The sequence below is a fragment of the Magallana gigas genome, chromosome 4 (assembly GCF_963853765.1).
Source record: "Magallana gigas chromosome 4, xbMagGiga1.1, whole genome shotgun sequence".
NCBI classification, from domain to species: domain Eukaryota; kingdom Metazoa; phylum Mollusca; class Bivalvia; order Ostreida; family Ostreidae; genus Magallana; species Magallana gigas.
In genome coordinates, this window is record NC_088856.1 from 32,017,998 (window position 1) to 32,037,661 (window position 19,664).

Consider the following 19,664-nt stretch of genomic DNA (forward strand, 5'->3'; position numbering starts at 1 on the left):
TAATCAGAATGAAGATTGTATTAAAAAAATTTGGGTAATTTTTTTTTATTCGTGCTGTTACTATGGAAACCACGTGCTTTTAGACTGACTGATTTGTACTTCATTTTAACATGAAAATTTTTGTATATACAAATACAATATTATGTTAAATCATCTTAAAACTCTATCAATAATTTTTTATACTACAAAACACTTTGCTGTAATTTAAACATCATCAAGAATTTACATTTTATCATCCTTTGATATTTATACCCGTTTTATCTTGTTAATTTTGCATGCAAACACCAGTCAATTCAGTGCACTTTTATAAAATTCTACAACCATGTCAAGGTTAACTAACACTACATATTTATATTATGACATTTGTTCTAGAAGAATCAATTAAAAAATCTTTAGGCAAGTCATCCGTTTATAAATAAATACTGATTTTATACACCTGGAAACGTGCAAGTTTTACTCTAATTACCTCCCTTTGATATGACTCTCTTACGAAAGGAGGTAAAACCGTATTTTGTTTACATTGTTTACATCCAATATTTCTACGGAACGGAGCTGAAGTGAGACGACTATGGATTTTAGTTTCTGGATTATAGAAGTGTTTATTTAGTTCATTATCATGGTAAGTGACAACTTTTACTGGTTTCTTATTTTCTACTAGCAAACATTTCTTTAACGGGAGAAATAGTGGATGCTGTAGATCTTCGTGAAAATTCGGATTAACATGTCAATGCACACAACATTATAAATAAAAGTTTAAACATGACAAAGAAAATGTATACGTGATTGCTTATTGTACATAGTGTTTGTGCATCAAGGACAATAAACTTTTAATGAAAAATGTATTAACATACATGTACAGACTATATGGTAGCTACATGTATACAAATCCATGTTTAAATGTATCTTGTGTGAATAATTGATCAGTCTTCTTATTATTCTATATGTTGGTAATTAATGTTGTATTCACATAAAATCAACTATTTTTACCATATTGCTAGAAAAAGTCAAGATTTTACACATATATTAAATGACTTATAACAGTAAAATATTTTACTGTATGAGTTTTCAAGACAGTTTAATTAAATAGGGGATGGAAAGGTGTATTAGTTATTTATAACGGGTTCTTTGTTTTATTACAGATAACTTAGTGAGTTGTAAACAGAAAATGTGTCACATGCAAGCCAAATGAATCAACTTAAATGAGGATGGACACTAAAATCTACCATGTCTACACAAAAATTAAAATATTCATACCAGACAGATGACAGAGACAATGCTTGAAATATTTAAATTTTGCAAAAGAAGAGGGCGAAAGTGCAATTGAAAAAAAAAAACCAGACCAACAAATACTATAGTTGACAAGGGATGATTTTCTTTAGCAGAATTTCTTTCATCCTTGAAGATAAACAGCTATGTCAACCACTTTGTTCCACAGAAAAGAAGAGCTGGCTTTCAACTTAAACTGGAAATCTTATCAAATAGAATTCAAAATTATATATAATTATATATAGGGATATTTGGGTTAAATACAATGGTACAAACAAGTATTTTCTGAACTATTTCAAAGCAAATGTGTGCCTGACTTATACTCTGTCTATTTTTGAAAATAAGATGTGTTCATATGTCAATGCTGATGCATAATGATTTATTACCACTTGATCATTTGAGTTGTTGAATTATTTTCAGTGAAAATTATTACAATTAATGATGGTAAAAATTAAAGTTGATATTCATAAGATTGTTTTATTTGTGTTAACTTTACACTTAAATAAAGAATAAAATCCATGTTAGATAGAGCATTCAGCAAGTTCTGCAGTAAAAGCAGTAATACAGGTTTATGTCAAGCTATTTGAACTGACCTGATGACATTGACAAAACCAAGACTAAATAGGAAATAAATTCATGCATAAGAATATAAACCAACAATTCACATATTGATATTAAGGCTACTGTACTATCTATATCAGCTGACTGTCAAAATATTTCTCTGAATTTTTGCAGACCAATTCAATTTTATGTCAAAATAATTGATTATTAGATTTTGAAGAAAAAATATTTCCCCATCTTAATGACAAAAAGTTTAATTACTGATCGAGTAGGGAGATGGACAGAACACTTTTTAAAAGTGGCTTAGTAGATCAATTCTCAAAGTAAGCATATACATATATTGTTGAGACAATTTTTCTTATGTGAAATTTCTGCATGCATGGGTGCTGGGAGGGGGCGGATATGACCAATTTAACTGAAATAATTATTGTCATTTATTTGTTATAGTTACATCCAAATATGATTCGGGCTGATATCAGTGAAAGAAAGAAACTATTGGTGACTGTGTTCAACTATAAAATAATATGATAATCAGATGAACATCTAAATTGGATATTTCGCCTTCTGAGGAATAAGTTACCTCCCTGATTTCTTCTTCTGACCTTCACTTTTTAAATAACATCTCTGCACATACTTTTTCATGCAGCAATGTTTTTTCTTAAATATACATATTAAAAAATGAATTATGATGGACTTCCACCCCCCCCCCCCCCCCCCCCCCCCAATAATCTTATTGGTGTTTGATTTTATCAGAACAACTTGAAATCTCTTAGACATGTTAGAGTAGACTGGAGATTCAGTATTACATATAGAGATGAAGAGCATATCTTTCTTCTAAGCTGAGGTCATTTTAAATAATTACGCGCCCTTCAGAGAGCTTTATAGGTGATAGACTTTTAGTGTAAACTGTTTCAAATAAAAAGAAAAAACCTCGAATATTTTTGTAAGAATTTTACATTTAAAGCCCTCTTTCTAAGCATTTATATATGATATCTTATTTATGAAATGGAAAACAAAAATATACAGAAAACTGCATTGAAATCATAAGAAATCTAAACATTTAGAAAGCTTTTATTTCAAATCACACTTATTATTAAAAGTTGGCTAATTTTAAGTACAAAAAGGTCAGGAAAGATGCAACTTAAACAAAATATATATTATATATATATTTATTTTATATATTCATTCTGACCATCATTATAGTACTTATATAATGAAAAACAATATTGGTATATGATGTTATTGTTCACATTTTTTGTCAAGAATATCTAAGTCATTTTTCATTATGTAGAGAATTGCACTTTAAGTACAAAAAGGTCAAATCAAATGAACTCAGAGGGTAAAACCTGACCTCCTTCCCTTGTTTTTTCTTGGTACATAATATTTTAAATGATTGTTTTGTATGCAGATTTTCACTAAATTTATGATTCAACCACATTGAGGAGTAAAATACCTCATTTATAAATGAAATAATTATTTTACCTTATATTTGCCCTTACGTCCGTGTGTCCATGTTTTCTAATTTTAGATGAAAATGATTGATCTTTAAAATGTCATTTTAAAAAAAAACTTTATAAAATAGAAAATTTGACTTATTGTGCATCTTGAACCAGGGAATATTTTAAAAATCAGGTACAATATGATGTATTCAATTTCATAATACTTGGTTTTTATGTTACCTTTACCCCTTTGTAAAAGCTTAAAATGCAAATTTGATATACTTTTAAACCTTGTACAACATTTCCCCCTCAAAGTTGCCTATGGATTTTATTTTGCATATTTATAGTACAGATGATCACTAACAGAAATACATAATTCATTTTTCCAGCAGTGGTTGTAGATTTTGCATATAAAGTGATAAAGATGTGCAATTTTTGAAAATTGATAAGCGTCTAAATGCATGTTCTCTTCCTGTTGTCATGGCAACAATTACAATGAAATATTTTAAAATTTTATTTTTTCCTAAAAATGGGAAAACTCAATCGTATAATAAATACAAAAAGCAAAATACTATATAATATCATGTTAAGGAATAATTTACGTAGATGTTTAGCTAAAATCATTGTTTTATTTTCAAAGATTTGTGCACCCGTAACTAAGGAAATAAATTTCCTTGGATACCAGTCCCATAGTATGACAAAAATCATTGTTTATCAGGGATTTTGTGTGAAGTAGATTAAATTCAATAATATACAAGCAGCTTTTCAAAAAATAATATTTCCACTTTCCATGGAATGCTTGATGCTTGTTGATTTTTACTCTTAAGTATCCAATATCACATCAGAACTGCAGCTATTTGTCTGAAAATCTAAAAAAAAATATATCCTTTGATTAAATGCTTAAGTTAGTAGTTTTCACAATAAATGCACCTGTATCCTACAAATTATCATAAGCCAAGAGTCAGTCTGTTACGATCTGACCTACAGCACCAAGACCGACTCTTCGTCTCTGGTGATGGTCCTCAACTGCTCAACAGAACACAGTATCTTCCTTGAATATGAAGATGGTCAAAACTATAAATCGTGAGATGTACGATCTATATTTATCGCACAAATATTTATCTTATACTTACTTGGAATTAATTGAAGGAAAATGAAATCATTCTTCTAGTATTATGATATGATCAAATACGGTTGGGGTGATCAATAAAACAGGAAGGGTTTTATAATACATTTAATCCCTCCCTGACCGTATTTGATCACCTCATAATTCCTTATTACTTATATTTATATAATTTTCAGTAATTTTCAGTAATTGTACAATTAGATGCTCAAAAAATCATTGATGAAATGTGGACTATATATTACTAAATCGATTTGTAGTTTTATCACAGACAAAGGCACTGGAAATGTAAATATTAGGTAATAGAAGACTCAGGGAACTAAATAAAAACAAACAGACGAGAAACCGAGAAACAAACCCAAATAAAAAAAATAAAATAAAAAAAAATAAAAAGAAGGTCAGACATATACGTACGTAACAAAATCTTATTAATTTCATCAAACATTTATTGGAATGTACAAAAATAGGAACCATCAGCTATAAAAACGGTCTAGCTTGAGCAGTTGTTTTTTGCGCCAACGCAAATTCAGGACTGCCGCCGTGTGTAGCTTCTTCTGGACGAATTTGAAATTCTCTTGATAAAAAAGTTCAAATTTTCAGCAACATCATATAGCTCAAGATTCATATCACATAAAATCATCACGTAATATGGAAAATAAGGAATTACTACATGGTTACCTTGTTAAAAATTTTAAAAATAAGAATTTTTCAGAATATACATGTGAAAATATAACGAATGACCATTTCGATGGAGAGAGGTAGTGACAATTATTGTGTAGCTTTACATTATTAGATAAAAGACCTTGAGAAATTGAATTCAGAAAATTGTTTTGTACAAGTTTCACCTCAACATCAGTCCAAACATCTATAAAGAAAAACTCCTCTCATTTCACAAATCTGAATCTCACATTTCGCTAGATGCGGTGGGGAATGGCCAAATATTGGCTTGTGCTATTTATAAATGGAAAATTGAATGGCTACATTACACGTTAAAAAAATATAGGACTATGCGGATTTCAGAGTGAGTATTAAAAAATATTCATATAGAAAAGAAGTAACAATTCAAGAACTTCTCGTGTCCATAAGTATTGCACCATTTCAATTCCTTACGTCTATTTAAATGTTAGCTTCACAGCCCATGCCCACATGCAAGGCATTTCCTTGATATTGTGGGGTGGGATTGTGACCTTGATGCCAGAGCCACTAGTTTCCCAGGTCAAGGTCTTATTGCTTCCCACCAAGGCGACACCAGACAGGGAGCTTCCACTGACGGCCCCAAGAACTAATTCGTTGTTGTCGGGCCAGTCTACGAAGAAGGCGTAGGCTGCTTTCTTGTCCGCTTTTGGAGCTGTGTACCTGAAAGAATTCAATAGGTCTCCGATTTATTTCACAATGTGCAAGTTATTTTAAAACACGTTGATGTGTTATTATTAGCAGTATTTATAAACTAAAACTATGCAATACGCACAGTGAATATTTGTTTATATATGTTGATAGATATCATATAAGTAATCTTGGGGAACCAATATTTTTCTTATATCATTACATAAATGGCCAACTGATTTATACGTACAGTGCATATAAGAGACGTTTAAGAAAGCAACATACCAAACTTTGGGTGTGACTGTGTCGTTCTGATGGACCCAGGGCTGTGTTGCGTAGATACCCTCTCCATTCACCTTCAACCAGGACCCAAGCTGGCGGAATCTTTCTTCGTAGATCGGGGGAAATGTTCCATAACTAGTTGGTCCGACATTTATGAGAATATTTCCCCCATAGCTTAATATGAAAAAAAAAAGTTAAGATGTATTTTGACTTCGAAGTAGATGAAAGTAAATATTATGGTATTACATGTAATAATCAACATTGAAGTGCTATCATTTTGGAATGAGTTACGTGTATATTGAATCACCAAAATTTTAATTTTTTAAAGCATTTCTGATGAGATTGAAAGCAACCCTCTATTCATATCTAAAGTGCAAAATATTTCTTCAAAAAATTGACGACGTCATGGAATGTGTATATCTATCACCTGATTGTTTTGAGCAAAGTTTCCATCAGTTCTTCCATTGAAAGAAAATCGTCAAAGCTAGCATCGCGTCTGAACCCCCAGGATTTGCGATCCAAAGTCATGGCATTTTCCCACTTTCTCTTTTGTAACTTGCCTTGTGACGAACAATTGAAAAAAAATGAAATACTAGTACTAGTGATACATTTTACATTACGATTGGCGTGAGTTCATAAACGATATAGGTAAAACGATCCTCATTTTAACCCCCACCCCCTTAAAGGATGTTGACCGACTTACCGGGATTGAATTTGTCCTGGCAAGTCAGAAATCCCCCGTGTTTACAAGTGGCATCAGAGCCCCATCTGTCATTGACAACCACGGAGTCCTTCACAGGGCTAAAATTGAGACACACAAATTATAAACTTTCAAAACACACATGGCACAATGATTTTTTTCTTCTCTGAAGTCGTTAATTGTATATTTTTAATATATCTAATTCTTATTACCAAATGGGTTTCTTTTTTTTCCACACAGTTCAAGAAGAAAATTTCAATAAAATATATTTGATTGATTTACAATTTACTGCTTTGGGATTCAAGATTTGCTGGATTATAACTTTAGGTTTTGTAAGTTCAGAAACTACTGCGATATGGAGATGGTTACATCAGTATTTGACTGTATGTATGATGTATGTATCGATGCACCTGTCGTTGTAGAGCCAGGCCAGGAAGTTGGTGGCGTTCCAGTAGGAGCTGAGGGCTTCCCAGTCTCCGTCCGACCAGATCACGTCCGGTCGGTACATGTCCACGATCTCGTATAGCTCGGCCATACCCTTCTCCTGGACGACAACATGTAGAATGTTACCATACAGGGTATATTATAAATAACAAGTGAACGAAAACACACTGAAGGTAAGAATCGTGCCTAACAAACAACAATACATCAAATTAAAAATTACATTGAAAGATTGAAAACAACACATTGATTTGATTTAAAAACATTAAAAAAAAACATTCATATATGGGACGAGTAACACCCCCCCCCCCATCTTAATCGATGTACACCAATTTATTTGGATCGGTTTACCATAAAATCGTCAACTGAAGAATCATTTTGATCATTTTTATCTCGACAAGAAGTGGGAAAAAGTCAACTTCATTCCGATTGATATTATTTTTAAGCACCATAATTGTATACTAGAAATTTAACCTGTTGGTGAGCACATCATTTGAAACAAGCACGTGCAAAGTTTGAATCTTAAGTTACATGTACTTCAGGCCGAGATCAGCAGCATGTAATGGCGGCCAGTTGCAGGCCTCGGTGATTTTAAGCATACGGGCAAAAATATTTTATACCCTGATTTAGACGGGGAGCGACTTGGACATGACTCTGACACAGGGGATAATAGTTTACATGAAAAACATAGCTGATAATTTTCACAAGTAGAAGAACTTTATGATCCAAAGCTCGTTTGAAAAATGAATTTTTTGTGGACTTTTTGAAGGAAAAACAATACACATTATGCTAAGCAACATATATCCAAAATACCGGTATTAAATCGGTATTAATGTGAACTTTTTTAAATCACGTATAACCGTAAAAAATACACAATTCATGCATGCGAAATAATTTCTGGTACGTTATGTCAGATATGAGTACAATAGTTATATGAAATGATGTGTTTCACCTTATTGATTTGATTTTTGCTAGCCTGACGATAACTAAAGATTCAAACAAAATAAGTTTTGATTGTTTTAAAGTTAGGTTAATTCCTTTTCCGAGCAATGAGGCACATAAGGCCGGTTCTTATCTCCGGCTTCGGTGGTGCCAATTAAGCGGATGAAAGTCACTGACTCTCCCTAGATGGAATATCAGTCCATCAAAGCTTGACTCTCAGCGTAAGTCTGTACTCAAATTCAGCTAGATGGACTGAGACAATGTAGATAAAGTATCTTAGAACCATTTTAACAAGAGCTTGGACTTTGGGTAGTTGTGTCAAACAGCGCTGTGACGAATGCCTGTCTATTTCATTCCTGGCCACTCAGCCATCATGGCTCTTTGAAATCAACAAGATTTGTCTGGTGTTTGAGCCTAAAGTACGCAATCGGTACATACTTTGCTTGAAACCGCGTCATTTTTAACTTGTTTTGTCGCAAGAAATAGATAGCTACGCCCTACTGAAAGTCCAATGTCTTGTTAAAATGGTTCTATCTAAGGACACAACACACATCAAGCGACCACGTTGGGGCTTGAACCATCGACCTTAGAGTTACTGGCCTAACTAGACCACTGATGAGCCATGTGCTCGATAGTTGACTAAAATGAATCATGCTTTTGTAATCAATGAATCGGTGAATGATAATGTTCAGATCAGGTGATTGGCAATGTCCTACCTTGACAAATCTCTGTGTGGTGTAATTGTTGGCTTTGTCTTGAAGATATAGAGGATTAAACCACTCAAACAGCGAGTGATAGATCCCAAAGTGTACATCACTACCGGCCAACAGGGCATATATGTATTCTGAAAGTTAACACATGTTTTTATTATCATTGTTAGCGATTTTAATTTTGTAATAATATTAACAGTATAAAAGCAAATTAATTGCATTAAAAATGAAGATCCTATTTTATGTTAATATCATAATAACGATAAATGTACAACATGTCTGAAAAAAAAATACACTTTTCTCGATGAAATAAAGAAACACATTCGGACACGACGGACGCTTACATGTAAGCCTTCAAACTTTGTTATCTCCTGGAGATGCTACTCAAACTACGAAGTCCAGTACTTCTTTCACCAATAGTTTATTAACAATCGTGATCGTATGGTTAAAATTACAACAATCAAAAGCAGTCCAAATCAAAGAGTCTACTCAACCTCATTTCACATGGGTATATATAAGATTTTACTAATGATGGACAGTTCTGACTAGTTCGGCCCATTTACGACGATCATGAGTAAACATTTAGTGTTCAAAATTAAGATTAATATTTTATTTCTAAATAAAGTAACAAAACCGTCAAAACTGCCAATCTATGAGTCTCGGAGTCCCCCACCTATGTATGAGGCATCACTTACTCATAATACATTCATTCATACATGGCATAAAAGGTTACAAAGGTTAATATATAGAATACACAATACATGACTCAACATATATAGAGTACCAGAGCTATCGTTGCAGACACAGAATCGCCAAATATGACACTTGTTTTTTAACTCTCAATTTGGATATTATTATGCCCGTATTATTCGCCTGGTTTTATAACATCATTTAGGAATACTACACAGTGCTACAAGATTCACAGGGTTCATTCTGTTAATTATCATTAACACCATTCAGTGCGCAGTACCTAGGTACACATAAATATCATAGTGACCATTATGTAATACTAGCAATTCAAGGTCATAGCATGGCTATCTGTTTACATACACTTATGAGTTAGGAAAGTCGGGAAACAAGCTAAAACAATTTAGAGAGCATGATGTCATTTCAGGAAGCTCTCACTGATGTATATATGAAACCATGATACGTTTTTGATTTATTTACATAGGCCTAAGTAACACATGAGCAATAAAGATCCTTTTTTAAATTAACGAAACTACGTACTTATGAGGTCCTTTTTGGGACCTACATCCACAGAATTCCAGTTAAAGGAGTACTTGGATGGATACATGGTGAACCCTTCATGGTGTTTGGTACTTAATACGACATATCTGCCAGAAGAATGGTAAAATACAATCCACTAAAAAAATTAATATCATTAAGAACGTCTGTGGATTCTTTGCAGTTTTAATAAGTACTCTTCGAAAAAAAACTTCATTTAAAATCTCTAAACTTTTAACAATTATTAGGAAAACAAGACATTATATATCTCTCAAAAATGTTTTTTACAGAATAAATCACACGACTGGTCACTTACTTGACACCAGATTTTTCAATGATATCGACCCATTTAAGTGGGTCGTAAAATTCGGCCTTGAACTCCGCTGCAAAGTCGGCATAGGTGAAGGTCGGTGGATAATACTGTTCCATGAACTTGACAATGCCTTGATTTGGTTTCGCAGTCTTCCACCAGTACCAAAACCATTCGCTGTAGTAACTGGGTACCGAGTAAACTCCCCAGTTGATAAACATGCCAATTTTAGCATCATCGTACCAGGCCGGTAGAGGACGGGAGTCTACGGAGTTCCAGTTTGGTTCATATTTTACGCCAAGGCATGTCTGAGAAGATAATGCCACAACAAGGAGCAAAACGACAGGCGTATTTATTGAACACATTTGTATTAAGTATTTGTTTACAAGCAATGTGTCATGTGATTTCGGATAGACGAGCCCGATCTATATATTATAGTATTGGGTAGGTTTCGTCCCGAGACGATTTAGCCTACTTTCGGGTCGAAATGTCCCTTTTCATTCATTCGCCACTGCAACGTGTACACGATTCTTAATATTTGCAAAGTGTGTACCATAGTATAGAAAAAGAAATTCTTTGTTAAGAAAGTGCAAATTCAACGAACCAACAATTGCCTGTTACTTACGTTGCAGGCACGTAGCATCGTTTTTGAAAGTGGGGGGGGCCAGACTCATCCAAAAAATCTTGACAAGCAAAAAAAAAAAAAAAAAAAAAAAAGAAGGTAAATTTAAGGTTTTCAAAAATCTTCAAAATCCTAATCTGTGGGGGGGGGGTGGGGGGGGGGTCTGGCGTAGTATATAACTTCAATTTCACTCCTTATTTCCTTATTTTCATATCAATTTTTTACATACTCCCAAAAAAGTGGGGGGGCCAACTCCATGATAATTCAATTTTTTATATGTATATTTTAAAAAATTTGTTGCTGCGAGAAAAAGTGGGGGGGCCAGGCCCCCCTGGCCCCCCTGATGCTACGTGCCTGCGTTGAAAGAAAGACTTATAATTCACTTTAAAATTCCATTGCTAAAGATATACGTTGAAGTTTGATGACATATTTTATTTATAAATTATTTATTATTTATTAATTATTCTCTGCTGAAAAATGGGTTTAATCAAAATTGAGATTTAATTGTTAGTGATACTATAGTCATGGTTTTACAGAACATAGATATTTCATTTTATTACTATTTCAAATTATAGTCTGTCTTACAGTATTCAAGACTCCATGGTAGGTTTATATTGCAGATTTAGGTGATGTTATCAATGATTATATCCGTGCTAATATTACCGGTTTTGAAGATCGTTCATTTAGTCGTCGAGTATATACCTGTATGTAAAAAATAATTATGCATTTGTCATGGATTTGATTATAAAAACCACATTATTTTTATCGTTTATATTATCATTTTTGCTTTAAACTACCTGTATATAACATTAATCAATTTGCATAAATAAAAATATTTTATGAATCCGAATACTTCATGTACTAATCCCATGTAGTACAAACTCTGATACTTATTCGCTGCTTTTCATTCTTGAATTCATTTACTAATAAGTGAAATAAATAAAAAAAATTAACGGACACGTATTATATGAATGATAAATTGATTAAAAGCTAATCAATTAAACTTAATTAAAAGGTGTCTGAACTTACAATCATTATTCAATTTACTTAACTTTAGATTTCTTTAATAGGTTAGGTGACAAGATTGCTTCCGTGTGTATGTTACCAATTTAAGTAACCTGTATAATATGTGATTTAGTTTCCGCAATTGATAATCAAATCTTTGAAATATTTTCATAGTTTACTTTTCAATTTATCTAGCAATATCCTTTTAGTTATTTATTTTGTTGTTGTTGTTGGGGTTTTTTGTTTTTGTTTTTTTTCTATTTTTTTATTGGCATAAAGTACTTCCTTTCCAACAACAGTTTTGTCCTAGTATTTTCACTATGGAGAAAAATGAAGTGCAGGTGACGCCATAGGCATGGAAGTTCTCTTTGTAGTTTGATTTGAAGTGATTTACTTGGAGTTTTCCATGTGGGGTTCTATGGCAACAACACTCCAACTGTACCCCAATGTCGCGGACTATATATAACAGCAAACAGCCATGAGCATTTAAATATGAGTCCCGTAGTTTTAAAAATAGACGCGTACTTTCTTTTTATTCAAAAATGTTCCGTCTACAATTATTTTTAGTGGGTCACGAAAGTAACTTTCTTTGTATGATTGTTTATGTTGTATGTAATTTTATTCAGTTAAAAACCTAATTCTGTCCTTTTATGCTTTAAAAAATAAAACCACGAAGATTGCAATTGATATATTGGAAGGAACGATAATAAAACAAATATTTTTGGAATGGAAAGGGACAACTCGTGCAAGCACGCGTTCGTCATGTGCTAACACTAGAGCGTTAAAAAGAATTAAATAATAATTCATGTTTTGTCATCTTCATGATCCTAAAAAAAGATTTCTTTGTAATCTTAATAAGTTTTTTTTTTATTAATATATATTAATGGTTGAAAAGACATTCATGGTTGCTTAAATCAGTTAAGAATTAAAGGAAAATCTTAGCACTGTAGGAGTTTTCTAAAAGTAGGATTTCTTAACGTTCGTTCTATTTCAGGTACAGGTGCGTGTAGGTAGCTATGACGTTTTGGAATTTTGTGGAATAGCTTTCCCATCAGTATCTCATGTTCCCGTCAAAAAATGAAACTAAAGACCAAAACAAATAACAAAAAAATCCACACAAAAAACCTAACCCGCAAATGTGTTGTACTCTCTCTCTCTCTCTCTCTCTCTCTCTCTCTCTCTCTCACACACACACACACACACACACACAGAAATAATTTATCAATTGACAGATTTTGATTAAACGAAAATGTACTGTAGATGTACTTTGGGGTCAAAAATGCCACAATGGCACTCTAGTATTATTATCGACCGTATTGTTTAATTAATTCTTTGTGATTCAATGATATCTATTACAATGTATATATTGAGTGCCGACTGTATTGAATAACGCCTGGGTAATCCTGCAACGCCATAATTGTTTACTTCTCCAGAACTACAAGATAATGTTCAACCAAACTTGGCTCTTGGCAATTTTGAGTGAAGAACAATTTTCATTCTAAAACTGAATTTTTACACATAGAATTTCGATCAGCTTTTAGTTATTGTTTAGCATTCAAATTGAAATCGCCGCGTAAATAATTTTATCGCTAAACTTTAAAATGCATCAGTTACAATCAAACAACTAACTTCATTGTAGTATTCGATACTTCATGAATTGAACCTTAGTAAATCTATGTAATTAATTTATATAGCCAGGCATATGATAGCAAACACTTCCAAATTTATTATGGAGATTTAAGAGATTGCTCATCTGGTAAGCCCAAAGCCAGTATACGAAACTACCGGAAGGTTGAACAACTCCACCTGCTTTACAATAAAATTACAATCGGACCTTTTCAGCAAGACCACGTTTGTCATGGTAACAGGATAGTACGTAAATTTTATAATAATGACCATTATTATCTTAATCATCGTAAAAAAAACAAAGGTCATTAAAGTTGATTGCTTTTAGAAGGTCGGAAGGTCAATATTTTTCTTGTAAAGTAAATTTACTTTATCATGAAAGAAACTTTTTTAAGGCTACTAGTTACAATTCAATTCAATTTCAATTCAGTTTATTCGCTCAAACCATGAAATGGTACATAAGGTCAATCCTCATATTCAGTTCAAAAGTCAGAGGTACATTTTAAAAATGAAGAGATAAGTAGTAGATGAATAGTAAATAAACATATATATACAATGAAGATAGGAAAAAGTATAATAATGGAGAAAAGACTATTATATCGCACTGTATATTTTGATAATAAAATAACATAATTTTTTCAGGTTTGGAACATTAGAACAAGACAAAGGTTCACAAAACTTAATAGTATTTGGCGCTGACCAGTATTTATCATCAAGCTATTTATGTCTAAATGTCAATAGCTCTTTACATTCAAGAATATAATGGAATTTGACCTGAATTACACAGTTTGCACACTCTTTGGTTTAAAGGTGTATTGTACAATCTCCCAGTCTCCACTGGGAGATGGTGATTTGAGGTTCTAAATTTCATTAAAAAAACCTTTCTGAGTTTATGTGGCAGTATATTAATGTGATTTTCATAACTAAAATTTTTCTTAAAAATCTTGTAAATTTGCCCTTTTGAGGAGTCATTAATTTCGCAAGACCATTTTTGGATATATTGGTCTTTTAACCTTTGTTTTACAATTGCAGAAATCCACTTTACATTTACTATATTTTGTTCAGACCAAATATTTGAAAAACCACACATATCTAAAATATTTTTAACACCTGCAATTCAAAAGTATATTTCCCCTTTGATATGGCAAGACCAAAAACTTATATAAAACAGATACAATTTTGCTTTCAGAGTTTGTAAATAACGTTGACCAGTAGGAAATCATTCTGGTATATTCATTGATACATAAAGGGAAACGACCTGTTTTCCCATAAACCATATAGGACGGTGTACTACTTTTTAAGTTAAAAACATATTTTTAAAATTTCAAATGTACACGTTCAATAACTTCTATATTTTCGTAACCCCAAATTTCACACCCATACAGTAACACTGGAACTACAATTTTATCAAATAAGTCATGCTGGCAATAGACTGGTAAATTAAATTGTCTTATTTTTCTAAAAACACTGTACATTGCTTTCTGTGCCTGTTTAAACAGATGTTTTTTTAGCTTTAGCAAATGATCCTGTTCTGGAAAAAATTATACCCAGGTATTTAAAATCTTTGACATTTTCCAAAGCAACCTTATTGTAATAAAACACATTTTTTGGCAGAGGGCCTTTTGAAAAAATCAAAATTTTTGTTTTGTCAGTATTGACTTGTAACTTCCATTGACTACAAGATAGGTAAAATTCATTCAGTTAAAAAGCCATGCGTTTTTCACTTGATGAAATGAAAAATGTAACCAGCAAAACAGGCAGTAGTTCTAGTGCGTTATTATTTCCTTAATGACGAGAAAGGAAGTCTATTTCTTTTTGTATCCTTGGTAGTTAAGAGTTGATGATTATAATGTATTGAAAACCCTTGGCTAGTGAATAACGAGACCTTTTCGAAACCGAACCACTCTTTGGATACCCACCATTCTTGACTCTGCAAGATATATTTGAAAAGGGCATGAAGTGAGGGTTAATGTAAATTCAATAATTGCTTGTTTATCAAGTCAGTAGAAAACTTCCTCAATGAACTTGATAACAGATATTCTTAATTCATGAATGAAAGAGGATGAAGTACCCAGTAGTTGGTGAGTTAGTTTTCTTCTGGAAAACTGCTTGAAAATGAAGTGTAGGTGACGCCATAGTCATGGATTCATAGTAGTACGTCAATGCTTCGTATACGTATGTGCTTTTTTCTTTTGTATATTCAGTAGTTTTTCGAAGTAGTTCATAGTATAGTCATTCATCTAGTACTCAAGAGTTCATGTGGGGGTATATGGCACTAACACTCCATATATATAGGCAATATTCGTAATATATGTAGATGTGAACAGCCATGATCTCTTTAAAATGTGGCCCCAGTTTTAAATCTAGATAAAAGTTTTGTAACTTCACTCCCTATTTATGTTCAAAGGGCGTATTTGAATTGTCAGTAATGTCCGTGTGTTTGTTTGATTACTGTTATTGTACAAAAATGTTCCATTAGGCAAATTTCAGACGTATATAAATGTCTTTAAATCAAAAATAATTCTATTGCAAGGAACGATAATTGAACATATTAATCTGATGTAATCATTGGTGACACCCGTATTGGAGGCGAGTGTTTAGTAATATACAGGTACATATACACACATATCAATCGTTTTGTGAACAGATTTAAAGGTATGCATTTGCAAACGGGACTAGATAGCAATTAATCTTTTTAAAATGTATATTTATGTTTTAACTTTGAAGCAGTAATTGTGCATGAAAATAATTTTATCAATCCGAATCTACTTGTCATCATGAGGTATATATATTTATCATAATAACTCTGACTTTTTTTATTACGTTTAGTTTATTGGTTGGATTATGGTGAAACTTATTTACGCACATTTATGCATATTCATGGAATTTAAAAAAAACAAACTAATCACACTTTTCATTGCGTTCATATCAATTTTTTATAGCAATAAATAAATAAATAATTTCTTTTCAGCCTATGAAACAAAAATATAATTATATAATGCCATGCCATAAAATTTCCCCTGCCAAGAAACACGTTGACTTGTATTTATCCATTAGATGGATGGTTGACTCTATACGCATGGACGTTCTTTTTGCAAGATTTTACTCGCAGCTTTCCTTGTGGGGAATTGTTACAAAAAAATTCAAGTGTAAGTAACTATATATACAGTATAACCATGAACATTTTAACATTAATCAACGTGTATCAACTTTATGTCTCCATTCAAAGATTTAGTCTGCAGTCATAATTGATATCTATCTAGAGTCAGTGTCTTTATTTGATTACTTTGATTGTATGCATTTGTATTATTCACTACCGTAGCGTAATGGAGGCAAATGCCTCACTTTTGAAAAACGACCAATTCCTTTTAAACAATGTTTATTCGATGAAATGGTAGTGAAGCTCTGAACCCACTGAAGCAACTGTTATGAAGAAATTGAATTAGAGAAACTGACATGAATTATACAAATCTGAAAGTTGACCATACAAACGTCGGTCTCCATATCAGAGTACTATATTCTTATGTCTTCTTCAAGGTTGAGACATATCTATCTGAAACATCTAGCTTATACCATATCTTAAAGGTTGCACCTTAAGGATAAACTATACCGAAATTTGACAATTTTGTTCTTTGAAGACCAGAAAAGGGATATTGAAATCCCATCTGTGTGTTCGAGGCTATCAATCCCACACAATGCAATCTGCAGTTAATGAGATAATAATAAACCCCTGGAATTTTTTTGCAATGCAAAGAGAAAAAAGACAATGGTAGGGTTCCACTTGTTACATACAATCACTCCGTCCTAGAAAAGTCAGAAAAAAACATCCTTTCCCTTTCTTTATATACTAACAAAACATGATAGAACTTTTCAAGAAAATAGTTAATAAAGCGAGACTTGATAATCCAATGCCTAATAATGGCAATAAACTTGTGGAAGTTGCATTCTATGCAAGAACAGTACTATTCTCACAATGCCAGGAGTCCTGAGTCCACTCCACTGAGTCTACGGCCACGAGTGGACTCAAGACCCCTGACATTGTGAGGATGGCACAGTACTGACATGGAAAGACTTACATAGGTAAATTTTGCAATAAAAGAAAAAAATAATAAAATAAGCTGCCTTTTCACCCACATGGAACACCAAAAGTTATCTTTTTCTTGTTTAAATATTTTTTTTTCATTTATTTTACTCCATTTTTGTCATCGAGGTTTTTCTGTGCTTTTTTGCAATAGAACTTTTTTAATTTCTTGTTTGAAATGATGATTGTAATCATGTATTGCAAAACATGTTGTGCTTTTTGCTTCAACTTTAAAAGGGGTTCGGTGTGGCAGTGTCTTATTAATTTAACCTGAGGTAAAAGTGAGTTTTTCTTAACACTATTTGTCTTCTCCAGAACCAATGGACCAAAGTTAAGAAAGAATGAAAATAGATGGGGATGTTTTCGAAAATTCTTCTCAAAGCCAAAACTATGATTCATGTTTAAATTTAAGTTTAATATGCTTCCTGATAATGGGAAGAATTAACATTTTAACTATAAATGTGTCAACTGTAAAGTTACTTTAAATGGAGGTTAGTTAAGAATTCTTAATTATTTTTTCATGCAATCAGGATGGGGAAAGAATGGAACCATATTATATGTATATACACTGTGGTATACTGTTGTTACCTGCGCTGATTGCACAATAATAATTAATATTTCCAGTCCGCGTAGCGCAGTGGATAGCGCGCTGGACTTCTAATCCAGAGGTCGTGGGTTCGAATCCCACCGTGGATGATGTTTTGTTAAATAGGGCTGGATGGTCATTGCCGTGTTTAGATTGTATTGATATCCTTTAGAAGAAGAGCTCTGGATATCCATAATTTATATAGGAAAAACTGTAATTTAAATTTTTAAAAATACAAGATTTTTTTTTTACTAAATACAATTTGATAGCTTTATATATCATATATAAACGTTAAGGTATATCTAATTGGTAATATGTCTATAATCAGTAAGAATAGTCGTCGAACTGCATAGCTACATACATATTTTGGAGATTTAAAAATCTAAAAAAAAATATGAATGAGGTTCATTTGTGTCCTCTCTACAACCATTTGTTGAGAAAAAGTTTGAATTTTGCTCATTTAAGTGGTAACTTTGCCTAAAAATAGGGTACAGTGGAGCCTCAGATATCCGGACGCCAGATATCCGGACGCTTCACTTTCCGGTCGATTTTTATTGGGAACGGAATTTTTACACAATAATTTGTCTCGTTTATCCGGAATTCCGCGTTCCGGATCCGGACGGTCAAATTTTACCACATAATACAGTTTTCCTTTAAATTTTACCTCATTTAACCGGACGGTCACATTTAAGTGTTCGGGGGCACAAAAGTTTTTTATGCACAAGTGCAAATTAGTGTAAAAACATCTGACACTGGTTGCTGGTTTTAAACAATGCCTTCGTCCGGTAATCGGGGTCACCTGTATCACGCTATGTACTCGCCCGAGGATATTACGATAACCATGGATGCGACATGTTTAATTGTCGCCATTTAACTTATGAACTGTTATTGTTTGATTAAAATGTCATGAAAATTGTTTAATTTGTGTTTAAAAAAAGTCATCTATTGATTGAATTAAAATTCTATTAATCGTAGTGTGATTAGATCGTTCGTACGCCAATTCATTTTAAAACGTAATTGAAATGAAATATTTGATAATTTGAGTTCTGTTTACGATAGTTATTAAGACCGCTTGGGATGTTCAGGGTATCGACATTAATTTTATAGCGTGTGTTCAATTAACAGTGTAATAATAATTTATGCCAAACATGGCGTGGATGAGTGTTCACGCTACTTGTAAATATCGCTTGGGTGCAATTAACTCTATAGAAAGATGGATACGTAAAATTAGCTTGGGTATGTTCTGTCAATGAAACATTAGCTTGGACAATTATCAATAAGGGAATATATATAGAAATGTTGAGCAGCTTCAAACATGTCAACACCACCGGCCAAGAGAGCGAGATTTGCGATCACCGCTAGCTTGAAGAAAAAGATTTGTCAGCGTAAAGTGGAACACCGACTTTCTTCTCTTCGCTTTGTT

At 32.6% G+C, this 19,664-nt stretch overlaps 1 protein-coding gene, 1 long non-coding RNA gene and 1 other non-coding gene across 3 annotated transcripts; 2 read left to right on the forward strand and 1 right to left on the reverse strand.

The window, feature by feature from the left end:
• Positions 1-500: 500 nt before the first annotated feature.
• LOC136274683 (uncharacterized) lies at positions 501-1,277 on the forward strand. Its single transcript, XR_010713105.1, has 2 exons — positions 501-619; positions 1,140-1,277. It is a non-coding gene; the product is annotated as an uncharacterized lncRNA (long non-coding RNA).
• A 3,001-nt stretch (positions 1,278-4,278) lies between these two features.
• On the reverse strand, positions 4,279-10,720 carry LOC136269493 (alpha-L-fucosidase-like). The gene is made up of 8 exons (XM_011449474.4): positions 10,328-10,720; positions 10,015-10,121; positions 8,794-8,921; positions 7,105-7,238; positions 6,698-6,795; positions 6,422-6,554; positions 5,998-6,168; positions 4,279-5,745 (listed from the first exon to the last, which is right to left on the reverse strand). Exons 1-8 carry the CDS (start codon positions 10,684-10,686, stop codon positions 5,502-5,504), a joined length of 1,374 nt encoding a protein of 457 aa, XP_011447776.3. The 5' UTR covers positions 10,687-10,720; the 3' UTR covers positions 4,279-5,501.
• Positions 10,721-18,278: 7,558 nt separating this feature from the next.
• On the forward strand, positions 18,279-18,351 carry Trnar-ucu (transfer RNA arginine (anticodon UCU)). Its single transcript has one exon. It is a non-coding gene; the product is annotated as a tRNA-Arg (tRNA).
• Positions 18,352-19,664: the final 1,313 nt, after the last annotated feature.

Excerpts from the sequence above, each read along its gene's own strand:
- LOC136269493 (XM_011449474.4), bottom strand. The coding sequence starts at position 10,686 with ATGTGTTCAATAAATACGCCTGTCGTTTTGCTCCTTGTTGTGGCATTA. Across the intron at positions 7,239-8,793 it reads CCACACAGAGATTTGTCAAG|GAGAAGGGTATGGCCGAGCT; the intron begins GTAGGACATTGC and ends GTTGTCGTCCAG. Across the intron at positions 6,169-6,421 it reads ACTTTGCTCAAAACAATCAG|CTATGGGGGAAATATTCTCA; the intron begins GTGATAGATATA and ends TTTCATATTAAG.